At 37.4% G+C, this 13529-nt stretch overlaps 1 protein-coding gene across 4 annotated transcripts in view; it reads left to right on the forward strand.

The window, feature by feature from the left end:
- The window catches only part of POT1 (protection of telomeres 1), a 59524-nt gene extending 46429 nt beyond the window's left edge, over positions 1-13095 (forward strand). For 3 of the 4 annotated variants that reach the window (XM_058190926.1, XM_058190927.1, XM_058190930.1), the window contains 5 exons: positions 28-163; positions 2611-2705; positions 6175-6266; positions 7838-7943; positions 12855-13095. In XM_058190926.1, the coding sequence (XP_058046909.1) occupies positions 28-163; positions 2611-2705; positions 6175-6266; positions 7838-7943; positions 12855-12964 (539 nt within the window). In that variant the 3' untranslated portion in view covers positions 12965-13095. Of the gene's footprint in view, positions 1-27; positions 164-2610; positions 2706-6174; positions 6267-7837; positions 7944-12854 lie in introns of those variants that run through there. The other variant, XM_058190929.1, reaches the window with a different exon arrangement.
- The last annotated feature ends 434 nt before the right edge of the window (positions 13096-13529 follow it).

The raw sequence follows: 13529 nt of genomic DNA on the forward strand, positions 1-13529 counted from the left end.
TCAAGATTTTCTTTAATTTTTTTATAGGAGGGACTCTAAATGAAATCTTGAAGTTCACTAGCAAATTTAAAGGAATTATACCAGTGACATCCAAAGAAGACTCTCTTGTGCTATTGGATCTTTCAGTTCCATATTTTTGGGAAGGAAACATGCAGTATTATGGGTAAATGCAAAGATAAACATAAAGCAATATATGTATACATATTCAGTTTTGTTCACTTAATCAAATTTTGATGGTTAAACCTCTGATCTGCAAGTATGAAATGTTTGAGAAGCTATATTATAAATAAATTGAGCAAATAATTAACTATAATAAATAGCTCAGGCTACATAGTTCAGTTTAATTTATCCTATAGTTGAACAAAATGATCATAGAAAATTATCTATGTGGTCAGTAATAGATCGTGACTTGTTGACACACAAAAAATGAGCAAATTGAAAAAAAAATATAGCTGAAACTTAATGGATTATGGTGTTTCATCTATTACAGTTTTATCATCCATTTTATATTAGCTATAGAAAAGATTATATAATCATTTTGAAAAGCATATTGTTAAAAATTGTAAAAGAGAATGATTTTCCCATTGGGGCTGTACTTCTTCTAAGTGACTTTGGGTAACCAAACATAGTAGTCAAACCAATTTTACCTCCAATAGGTTCATAGACTTTCAAAAGTGTCACTGTTCCAGTGTCATTCACTGAGTGTACACTAGATAGTATCACTAAACTAATCCAGTCTTTAGGGATGGATGGATGGATGGACGGACAGACAGTTTTGCCTCTCCTAAATATGAATATCACATGGCTTGGCTAAATCAAGATATGTTGATTACAGCATTCTAGCAATCTATTATTGTATGAAAACATGAGGTAAGATTAGTCTGAAATACTTTTTTCATATTTCAAGTCACTGCTGACTCCTGGCATCCGCCTAAACTAGTCCCTGCAGTTTCCCTGGAAAGGTTTTTTTAGAAATCTTTTAGTTGTCCTGGCCTGCTTGCACAAGCACGCATCACAAGGGCTTGAAGTCTTTATTGAGGCTTCACCAGCACCAAATAGTAATTCCCAGGGCAGGAATCAGCAAGACCCAATGAGTCCAATTTCTCAAAGTCAGAGAAAAAAACAGAGGAAGTCCAGCAAAGACAAGCCCATGGTCCAAAAACACAAATCCCACAAGCCAAAATCCAATTCCAAGGTCCGCATGGCAAAGTCCCGAAACAGAGTCAAGGACGATGTTCCAAAGCTACGTGCACAATCCAAAATAGAAGAGTTGTTCTCAGCATCACTCTGCTCCATGTGCAGGGCTAAATAGTCGCCAGCCAATGCAACTCATTAGGAGAGGCGAGACTGCTTCCTCCCAAGTAACTTCAGCAAACTCCTTTACACCTCTCTCCTCTCACACCTGCGTGCCCTAAGATTCAGCCGAGGAGGCAGTTCCTCTTTATCCCCTTTCATAAGTTGTAGCTGTGCCCTTTCTCTACTCTCTGCTTCTGGCTGGTGTTCCGAGCATCTTGGCTGCAGCTGTGTTTCTTCCTTCCCATTGTCAGCCAGCCACTTGTCTGATCACTCCTCTGGCCCTTCTGAAGTTCCTGGTCTCTCCTCCTCTTCTTGCCCATCCCTCCTGGTGCAGAATCCCCCACATCTTCCAGATGCTCCACCACGTCCTGCTGCCAAGTTCCTGAAACAGGCTGTTCCTCATCATCTGAACCCAGGGCTTCCGTGACACTAGGGCACGGACTGGCCCAAGGTCATGGAGCTGGCTTTTGGTCTAAGGCATTCATGATCTCCCACTTTCTAGCCTGGTATCTTAACCACCAAAGTGCAGTACCCAGGATTTCCAAACACAAGTACTAACCAGGCCTGACCCTCCTTAGCTTCTGAGATCAGATGAGTTCGAGTAGTTTCAAAGTAGTAGGCCACAGAATTATGCAAAGCTTTCACCAAAAATATTCTTAAATTTTGCAAAGCACATACTTTAAATGTACATATAAAAGGGGCTCCCTCTCCCTCTACCCCCTCTGTGTGTGTGTGTGTGTGTTTTACTGTTCCCTGTTTAAAAGTATCAATAGTTTACAATTAGAAATTGTAATTACAAGTAATAGGTGTAAACAGTGAATAAACTTCATTAACAGCATTCACAAAAATACAATACAAAAATACAAAATAAAATCAGCAAGACAAACATTAAAGCAATAAGAGAAAGTGAAAAGTAACAATTTAAAAATTTAAAAATCACAGCAGAATTGATACATGAGAGAATAAAAGTATCGTTGTCAGGTGCCAAAGAGATAATAAGAATGGTGCCAGATATAACTAAGAGCAATTTGGTGTAATGCTTAAAGCATTAAGACTAGAAACTGGAATCAGCAAATAGATTTTTAGGAACACCCCAATGTCCAATTCTCTACATGTTCCATTAGGTTGTATGGCCAAATAATTTATTTTTGTGGGCAATGATTTATAAAAGCCATTACTTTCCAGTGCTTTATTAAAAGAAAAACTTGTATTTAAAGCAGCGGGAAAATTCCTATCAATAAGCATGATGTTGAGACCAGCTGAATCTATATGATTTATGATGATTTTTAATTGATATTTTGTTCCAAATGCTAGGTGCAAGCAATGTTCCAAACCTAAGGCTATGGAAAGTCTGGGTTGTCTTGCTTCAAAGCAAAATCCATCTTGGGAACACACTTCTACAGCACCAGGTTATGTGATATTCTTCTGCTATTCAGTAATATTGGACTTTCATTCCGCAGTTTATGTGTAACTTAAAGTAGTCAAATTATTTCAGCAGGGAAGGAAATGCCTAAAACTGTCTTGCTGATCAGGTTAATTTTATGATAGATGCCACAATGGTTAAATTGTACAGAATATACGATATTTTTTGGACTATAAGACACACCGGAGTATAGTATATAGTATATGCTCCTGGGGGCTGGGGAGGGCAAAAACGGGGCGCTCAGAGGGTTTGGACGGGCTGCAGAGTGCTCCTGGGGGCTGGGGAGGGCAAAAACACGATGCGTGAGGGATTTGGGAGGTGAAAAACGGGGTCGTTTTTCATTAAAACGGCCCCGTTTGGCCTCCCAAACCCCCCACGTGTCACATTTTTGCCCTCCCCAGCCCCAGGAGCACTCTGCAGGCCTCCCAAACCCTCTGTGCACCCCATTTTTGCGAAAAACCGTCCTGTTTTTGGCAGAAATGGGACATGAGGGCGGGATTTCAGGAGGCCAAAAATAACTGTATTTGGTATATAAGATGCACCAACATTTCCACCCTCTTTTAAGGAAAGGAAAGTGTGTCTTATACTCTGAAAAGTAAGGTATACAGTAGAAAATCCACAGGTGAAGAAAGGGAGAGAATATATTTAGCTAAATTTAAAAAAGATGCTATAAATAAAAGCACTTTGTGTATAGGACAGGAAATATAACATACACATTTCTATATTATTTGTGTTTATTCTGGTATTATTTAAATGGCATATAGACCAAAAAGAAATAGAAAATAGATTTATTAATCAAAGCAGAGTTAATAATTTGCAAATAATTATATCATTCCATCAAAATCAGTGAATAGCTTTGTGAAAGCTTACAGGCTAAATCTTTATACCACAGTCTTTTGCCATTACATTCCAATCAGCAATATACTTGCTACACTTTAAATGTTTATCAACATATGTCACAACCTCTACTCTGGAAAGTTTTTTCTTGATTATATTGCTGATTGAAACATTTTAAATCCCAAAGAATGGAAACATGGATGCAGAAATGACTGCACAAAATACTCATCTTTGTAGATACCTTTTAAAAATGTAAGTTACAACCAACAAAAGAATTATGCCAACATAATTTAATTTTATTTTAATTTCTTTTAATATAATATAATAATTTCTTTTAACCAACAAAAGAATAAATACAAATTATGTATTTGCTTTTGTCACTTGCAGGCATTTTGTTCTACCAAGGAATGTATTAATGATTTGCATTTGTTAGCTTTTCTGCCATCATTTGTAATTTTTGCATAGACAATAAAAATTAAATTAGAAATATCATCAAAGATGAGTAAGAAAGGGTTTAAATGCAATTATTTATTTGCTGAATAATGTCAGAAATTTATTTTTCCATAGAAGTAGAATTTTTCTCTTTTTGTTCCACAATTAACAATCAGACTGCCATGGCTGACCCACAACTGACATGCAGCACTGAACACTCTATTATTCCACTGCTAATTGCAACAAATTAGAAAATGTTGCAGTGTATGACTTTTTTTTTCCAAAATCAAGGGTACAATAACTTTGAGGAACAGGAGGAAGAGCCACAATTAAGACAGTGGTCAGATAGAAGAAATGTGAGTCCAAAGCAGGAATGTCTTTTGAGAAAGCCTCTCAGACTTGATTTTTCCCTAGTTTTTTTAAACATAAGGGCAAGAAGGCGAGAGGACATTCAGATTTTCAAAATTCTGTTACTGCAACATTATAATGAAGTAATATTAGCATTCATAACTTTTTGTCTCCTGGTTTGGACTTCCAGACCAGGAAACAAAGGGATTGATGGGAGGAGGAAGTACTCTGAAATATTCTACACCTTCTATATCCATAAAGTCACCCCAAAATGGTCAGAAATCATTCCTTTAAAAAGTGGATTTAGGCTGGTTTACACACAGTTCAAAAAGGGAAAGCAAACCACTCTCATTCCCATTGTTAATTTTGAACCCAAAAGAAAACATTACACAAAAAAAGGCTTTGCCACTTTTAGTGACATGACCATGCCCCAAGATGCAGCCCTCTGAAAAGTTGAAAGACTGAATCAGACTCCAGCTCTTCAAATGTTGCTTATTTTCATAAATGAGGCTTAATGTTGCTTCAGCCAAAAGTGTAATGAGAAGTATTCGATAAACAGCAATTTATTGGACAGCATTGCTGTAACAGAAATTTCCTTGAAATATATACCCAGTCTACTCTTTAGACCAGTAAGAGAAACATAAGCAAATGATAGTTGTTCCAAAATTAATATAGTATAACAATCTTCCATATACTGGGCTCCCCATGTGTTTTGATTTCAATTCCTGTAGTCCACCATTGGATTAAAATTCAATATATCTGGAGAACATCAAGATAAGAAAAGCTGTCCTGAAGGAAGCATTATTTTAAAAGTAGCCTATCTATTGATGATCACTTAGAAGGATACCTTTCTCTGACTTTCCCCACTCCCAAATGTTTGAAATTCAACTGCAATCTCTTTCATTGAATCCTGCATTAGGAATTGGTTGTACAAAATAAATAAATAATCTTGTTCGTTTGTTTAGTGGGGTATATCCCACAGGGGATTTCGGTTAGGAAGCCATTCTCTTTTTGAAGAGTCTATAGGTAGGGTTATTCAACCCTGGCAAATTTAACTGGGTGAACATCCCAGAATTCCCCAGCTAGTATTGCTGATTGGGGAACTCTGGGAGTTGAAATCCTGCCAGTTACAGCTGCCAGGGTTGAGAACCACTGATCTATGGTACTTAGGAATAATTCTGGGTAATTAAAATAATTCTACTACAATGGCAACAAGGTTTAATATGGGCTGTTGGTCTGAGCTCTGAGCTTGGCAATTTGGTTGCAAACATTTCATCACCATCTGAGGAGACATTATCAGTCTCTTCGAATGGTATCGAAACGGTGGCAACCAAATTGCCAAGCTCAGAGCTCAGACCAACAGCTCAGCTACTGTACCAACCCGAGCTCCCTAAAATTCAAATACATTTCAAGGTTTAATATACAAAATTAAAAAGCTATTGAAGTGTTTCTTTAACATTACATTAAATGTATACCTTGGAAACTCTCTTCTAATAACTAAATGCTTTGAGCATCTTTCACTGAGGTATTGATCATGTTTGGTCAAGGGGTTACAAATGAATGAGTCAGCTCTGTTTCAGTGGCACGCGGAAATACTCAGCTCAAGTATGCTAGGTTGTATTCTAGACACGTAGTACATATGTGTGCATGTGTGTCCACAAGAGCATTACAGCTGAGATCTCCTCCTCCAGCTTTTCTGAAAGAGATTTCAATCAATTTCAACCAATAAGACTTTTTAAAAAATAATTTAATTTATATGTAATTACTAAACACTACTATTATTAAGCTCTTCTTGCCTTGAGTAATTTTTAAATAGTTTTTGGTCTGCTTCTGCTTAGAGTTAGGAATTGTACCTCTCGAGTACGTCTTCGTGATGAAGTTTACATTGGATGATGGAACAGGAACATTGGATGTATATCTCCTGGACAGTGTAAGAGGATAGATTATTGGTCTCTTGACTTAATTAGATTAAATCTAAACTTATATTTGATCAAAGCTATTTTTGTAACAAAGTGAAGATGGCAAGGACTAGGTAGTAATTAAAAACACATGCTCAATTCCATGTACAGTTGATTGAAAAATAAGCATATCCAAGTGCCTTTGTAAATACAGAAAGAAGGATACCTGCACTGGGCTTGGTGTCAACCTGTTTACTTATTTTCCAATCTTCCTGAAACATCCTTGTGGTTTTTTTTTCTATTTTAAATGTACTTAATTCACTGGGACACCTTTGTAAATAAATGATTTATTAAATAAACACAAAGTAATACAGTGTACATACAAACAGTATGTATACACAAACAACAAGGTAGTATGATCATAAAGATTGTCACCTTTAAAGCCCTTCATGGCTTGGGACCAGGATAACTCTTGCTGGTCACATCAACCCGACCCCATCAGAGTGGGGAGGCAGGGAATGTTGCAGGTCCCATCCCCAAGGGAGATGGACCTGGTGGGACCCAGAAGAAGGGCCTTCTCCATGGTGGCTCCCTCTCTCTGGAACATCATTCCCCCAGAGATTAGAATGGCCCCCGCTCTAATACTCTTCCGAAAGGTGCTGAAGACCTAGTTCTCCCAGCGGGCCTGGGGAACCCAGAGCGGGATGGAGCGTATTAAATGGCTCATGTGATCTGTCGCCTGGGTGGGAGGTGGGGGGTGATTTTGTTATATTGTACTGTATTAATTTATTTGATTCTTTTTGTTAAGTTTTTATTGTTTTAAATGTGATCTTATATTCTGTAAGCCACCTTGAGTCGCCATGGGCAAATAGGCGGCAATATAAATTCAATAAATAATTAAATATCAATAGGAGAAGAACAGAACAGAACAGAACAGAACAGAACAGAATAGAATAGAATAGAATAGAATAGAATAGAATTTTTATTGGCCAAATGTGATTGGACACACAAGGAATTTGTCTTGGTGCATATGCTCTCAGTGTACATAAAAGAAAAGATACCTTCATCAAAGGTAATAGAAAGATGAGAAGGATAATAGTAATACAGCCATACTGTATTATTGTATTACCCATCTAGCCACGGGAAAATATCTTTAGACATAAGACAATACTGTGGTAATTAGATGTTTAGTGATGGCATGAGGGAAAAAAACTATCTTTGTGTCTAATTGTTTTGGGATGCAATGCTTTCTAGCAGGGTCCAGATGGGAGAATTCTAAACAGTTTGTGTCTAGGAAGTGAGGTGCCAGTGGATATTTTCTCAGTCCTCTTCCTGACCTGTGCAGTATACAGGTCCTCAATGGAAGGCAGGCTGATTGCAACTGTTTTTTCTGCAGTCCTAAATATCCGTTAAGTCTGTACTTGTCCTGTTTGATTGTTTTACCGAACAAGAACCAAACAGGACAAAACAAAATAAAAAGCTTTTATTAAAACATAAAATTAATTAGCATTTTACGACTTTCAGCTCTTATTCCAAAATGAAATCTTTGGAAGAAAGACAGACTGTTTAATAATGTCAACATTATTTTTATTCTTTCTTCCAGAAAAAATTCTTCCAAATTCCAGCTTCTGAAGTCTTAATCAATAATATATTTCAAGAGAATATGGAGAGCATTATGAGTAGACTTTGCCCTGCAGACAGAACCCTCGGTAAGCAATATATATATCAATGAAACTATGCAGATATTCTTTCACTATGCACTTTTTAATATCTGTTATATTTGTCTGTTACATCTGTCTTTATACTGCAATTTGTCCTAACCCTAAGGACAGGAAAATAAATTAATTTACATATTTTCTAACTGCACAAGTTCTGTAAAGACAGCCATTTATATTAGGTTCTTCCAATGTTAAACATTTCATTGAGGATAATTTACCTGTAGGTTCATATCTAATCATTAGGTTATTGCAGTTACTAGTTGCCATGAGAATGTACTTGAGATCTTTCTGATTAACAACATCCTAAAATCAGGGGTGAAATGCTCCTGGTTCGGACCGGATCATCTGATCCAGTAGTGATGGCAGCAGGTGGTTCGGAGAACCGGTAGCAAAAATCCCTGCTTCTCCTCCCCCACCTCCGGCCATGCCCAGCTGAGCCGCGCGATCATCAGAGGTGGGTTTTTTTTACTTTTAAAAGCATTTTTTTCTTCGGCTGAAAAGAACACACCAAGCCACACCCACAGAACCGGTAGTAACAAATTTTACAATTCACCCCTCCCTAAAAGGGCTCTGGTTACCAATCTAAGCTTTTTGTTAGAATGCAATTTGAATGGGCTTCTAGATATCTGGATATCTGCTAGAACTGCAAAAGAGGAACGAAAGTTGTAGGTTGAAGAACAAAAGAAGAAGGTATTGAACTATCTCCCATTGTATCTGTCTATCCTTTTTAATATGGCAGAGTCGACACACTCAATTATGCAGTGCTATTTATTGGGATCTTGGAAGCGTGCCTTCTCTGCTGCAGTGCCCTCTGGAAGGAGGTTCCTCCTTAGATCCAAATAGCCCCCAGTCTGCTGAGGGCCTGAAGATCTAGTTCGTTGCCTAGACTGTTGGCAAGGATGACTAAACCTTCCTTTTATGTTAGGTTGTTTTCTTTTGTTTCTACCTGGTTTATTAATCTGCTATGCCTACCTTTTTTAGTTTCTGCTCGTGTTTAAATCATTTGTAAATTAATGTCAGGCAGCATATAAATTTAATCATCATCATCACAAAATATAAAGACCTCCAGATAGAAGTAGGATGACTAGCAAAAGAAATCAAAGATAGTGCCAGTAGTAATAGGAGTCTTGGTGCAATCCCAAAACATATGGAGCATCACTTGAGCACTACTTGGCATTAGCAAAATCACCATCAATCAATTGCAAAAGGCAGCTTTACTTGGAACAGCTTTCATCCTAAGACATTACCTTCAATATTATTAAACAACAACACCTGCCTATCCCAGATTATTGGGAAGGACTCAATAGCTGGATGAAAGAGCCAAATCTGTTTGGGTTTTCTGGTTGACTATGTCACCATTAATCATAATATCTTGATTATTACTAGTTGCAGGAGAAGAAATAGTCAAAAAACAGTGGAGTTCTAATGGGACATTTGCAATAGAGAGACATAAAGTTAATAGAGAAAAATGTGGTTTATGAAATAAGAAAGCAGAGGAAAATTAGAATAAAACAATCCAGTGCCAGATAATCATATTCTTAGATATTATTTCTGAGCAAGGAAAATAACAGCAGTAATGGCTAGAATTCTGTAGAGTAACAGAATCACAACGGGATCCATACAAGAACAGATTTTTGCCTATCTCTGACAAGAAGAGCAAGGAGTCAGTGAAATCTCTTTTCTATAGGACGGAGGTACTGATCCTAACTTCTGAACAATGAGAACATAAACTCTTAATATGGAAGCAATCCTGAAGATATTCCAGCAAAAATCTCTATCCAAGATGTTCAATTGCATCTAAAAAGTAACTGGAAACTATAACATATATATATAAATGCAGGCATTACCTGTCCAACAATTGGAATGAATAAAATAAGAGACAAAATGTTAGTTGAAAAGGGCCATTCTTGGTATTCTGGCAATGTTTTTGACTTGAATAAGAGAAGCTATTACAGCATGTCACAAAACTGCTACTATCAAGTATAACAAAGGAAAGTCTATTAACATATTTTGGAATCGTGTTTAAGTACTAACATGAAAGCCAGCATAGAGAGCTGCCAAATTCCTGTTTCTATAGGTAGAAAGATGCAATATAAATGTGATTACTTCCAAGCTAATTTTCAAAAACTTAAGTAGGGTGTTGACCATGTTGCCAATTTTTTTCAGAAACCAAGATCAGAAACCAGTTGGTATGAAACTAAACAATTAGATTCATCCATTATAGTCTAGAAATAGAATTTTTTTTAAAAAAAAAATTATATTCAGAAAATTCTATTCAAGTCTTAATTTTTCTCTCTTTTTTCATTGCAGCAAAATATTTGCAAAAACTATGCATTTATGTTGGTTAATTTGTTTTGAGTGTATCCCGTTCAAGGGGGAGGAGGGTGTTACGTTCTTCCATTCAATTGGATCCAATCCTTGGGGACTGTTTGTACAAGTCCCTGCAGTTTTTTTGGCAATGTTTTTCAGAAGTAGAAAAACCTTCCTAGGGCCGAGAGACAGTGATTGGCCCATGGTCATCCAACTGGCTTTGTACCTAAGGCTATAGTACCTACAGTAGAGCTCACAGTCTTCAGGTTTCTAGCCTGATGATACCTTAACCACTACACCAAGCTGGCTCTCAAACTTACTTAATTCTATGCAAGATCATCATGCAAAAAAACTATTCGTTTGGATGCTAAGAATGCAATGGGTGCATGATTGGAAGAACTGAAGGTTCGGCTTAAGGACAGGTCATCATGAAGAATATCTATGTGGTTGTGAAGTGCCTAACAAAATGATTAAGAAAGAATTGCCTTCAAAGATACACAATATGTTCGAGACAGTAATTGCATTGTCACTCTGTTCTTGGAAAAGATTCTGTTTTTTCCACCCTCACCACTTCCCCAAAAATATATTAGGGCAATTTAGGGATTTTTTTTCCTTTGAAGTCCATATTCACAGTTATTTGAGATGTATCCTTTACATTTGTCATTTTGTAACTTAAAATGTATGTGTATGCGATCATTTACTATCCCAGTTCACTATATACCATATTTTTCGGACTATAAGACGCACTTTCCTCCACTTCCCAAAAGTGGGTGGAAATGTCTGTGTGTCTTACAGAGTGAATATAGTGGCGGGGGAGGGGATTGGTGCAGTGCCGATCAGCTGTTCTAAGCAGCAAGGGCTGCCACTGCCTATTGCCGCTGCCCGTTTGTCACCAATCGTTTTAAATGAGCGGCGAATGATCAGCGGCAATCCCCGCCACCTAGAACAGCTGATCAGCAGTATTCCAGGAGGCAAATCCAACTGCCAATTGGCAGTGAAGGCTCCAGCATTCCCCGATGGCGGCGGCTCAGCTCAGTTGACCGATGGTGGGCACAAGGAGCGGAACCCTGGCGAGCCACGTGCTGGGGCTGTGATAACATGCTGAAGCTGACCAGGCTGTTTGCTGCAAGGACGCTAGCCAGATGAATCCCGGATGGATACTGGGAGGCAGAGGCAGATTTTTTTTTCTTGTTTTCCTCCTCTAAAGCTAATGTCCGGAGCATCTTACAGTCAAAAAAATACGGTATATCAAATAATTGAGCTATAGTCTGGAAAGGACCGATAGAGATGACAGTGAAATGTAGATGGCAGACTGTATACGGCTTACCGTATTTTTCAGTATAAAAGATGCTCCAGAGTATAAGACACACCGTATTTTGGGGGGAGATAAATAAGGAGAAAAAAAATCTGCTTGAGAGGCTGTGTTTGCATCCTCCAAAAGCTCCGTTTGCAAAGGAGCTTCTCTTTGCAAAGGGAGCCTCTCAAATGGACCTTTTGGAGGCTGTTTGAGAGGCTCTCTGTTTGGGAGGCTGCATTTGCAGCCTCCAAAAGCTCCAAAACGATGGGGGCCGGCAGGTGGGCAGGGCTACATTCGGTGTATAAGACACACCCAAATTTTCACCCTCTTTTAAGGGGGAGGAAAGTGTCTCTTATTACTCCGAAAAATACGGTAATTCCATAAAACTAATTAGTGAAAAGAGCTGCTATACTTGAAAACTAGATGAAGACATGGCAGATTAAGCCAAATTGGATAGAAGAGGCCTTTGGGACAGCAAAACATATGCTTTGATTTCCAGTAAAGTTGATGAATATGGAAGAGTGAATATATAGAAAAGTATAACTTTGCAAGAGAAGGTCTATGTTGCATTGGAGAAAAGGAGTATTCTCAATAGTGGAGTCCTATTCTTTTTTATATGACACTTCCATTATGTTCGGTGTAAGAACTACATTGTATTGTGAGATGTTAATCACGTCAGACAAAATCACACGTAAATGATTTGCTGTCCCTTCAAACAAAAGTCACAGATGGTGTAAGTTGTCTTTTCTGATCTTTATAAATGCTTTTCTTTCTATAAGCCTCACAAAAAGATTTATAAACCTAAATGCAATCTGCATTTGCCAGCAGGATTAGTCTTGTTTGTTGCAAAAGTAATTTATATTCCTCACTATATATTTTGTGTTTTGTGAATTAAAGTTGTATGATGTTTTTGAGGAAGAGGATAGAACATTAAGGGCAAAAGCTAGCTTCTGCATAATTTTGTGTTGTATCGACAAGTTATCTCTGTAAGAAGAAGGACTACAATTGAATTCATGACATGTAACAGAATTTTAAGAAATAGATTTTCCTCTTTAGAAGTACAGATATCTCATAGAATCACAACTGCCTTTTGAGATACATGAATTTTATTCTGTGGGGGGGTTTTTTGCTAATTATTTTTTACATTTATTTCACAAAGTGACACTCCAGTGAAGCAGTTTGACCATTAAATTAATGTTTCCAGCCCTGTAAATCTATTTTGAAATAGGTCATACTGATAAAGTACAGCATATATTTAAAAAAACCCTCACATTTCATTTGCCTTTCATTTATAGATGACTTCCCGTGGCTTGAATGTTTCATCAAATCTTACTATGTCCGAGATGGAACAGAAAACCAACTTTGCTATCAAATTTTTGATACTACAGTTGCTGAAGATATCTGAGTTCTAACTGCTGAGAAGATTCAAAGGTTATAATTTTTAAACCTTCCTTTGAACAAATAAGTAGCATAATGTTTTTTAATAATGTACTTTTATATCACGTGCATAAATAAAGAACTTACCTAAGAGTATAATATTTTGTCAGAGTTTGCAGTGATCCAACCAGCACACAAGTAAATAATTCAGCAGGATTCATTTATACAAGAAATGTGTTTATATACAATAATATGAAGCATGATGCATGTATACAATACCCATGCAGCAGAAGCCAAACATACACACACACACATACATACATAGAGAGGGGTGGGGGGGAAGTGCAGTTAAGCTAAGCCACGCCCAGGCTCCCATGGCTCGCAACAAATCCTGTTTCTTAGTCACCAAACAGTTCCCATTGGCTGACTTCTTGTTATAGCTATCCCAGCTCATAATTTCTTATACACTGACATATTTTAATGGGATGTTAGTGTTTAGAACCTAAACACTAAGTACAAACTTGATGGACATTACCTTACAGATGACCCCCACCCTGTTAAAGATCTTGGAGTTTTCATATCAAATGATCTAG

Source organism: Ahaetulla prasina, chromosome 7 (assembly GCF_028640845.1).
Source record: "Ahaetulla prasina isolate Xishuangbanna chromosome 7, ASM2864084v1, whole genome shotgun sequence".
Classification (NCBI taxonomy): Eukaryota; Metazoa; Chordata; class Lepidosauria; order Squamata; family Colubridae; genus Ahaetulla; species Ahaetulla prasina.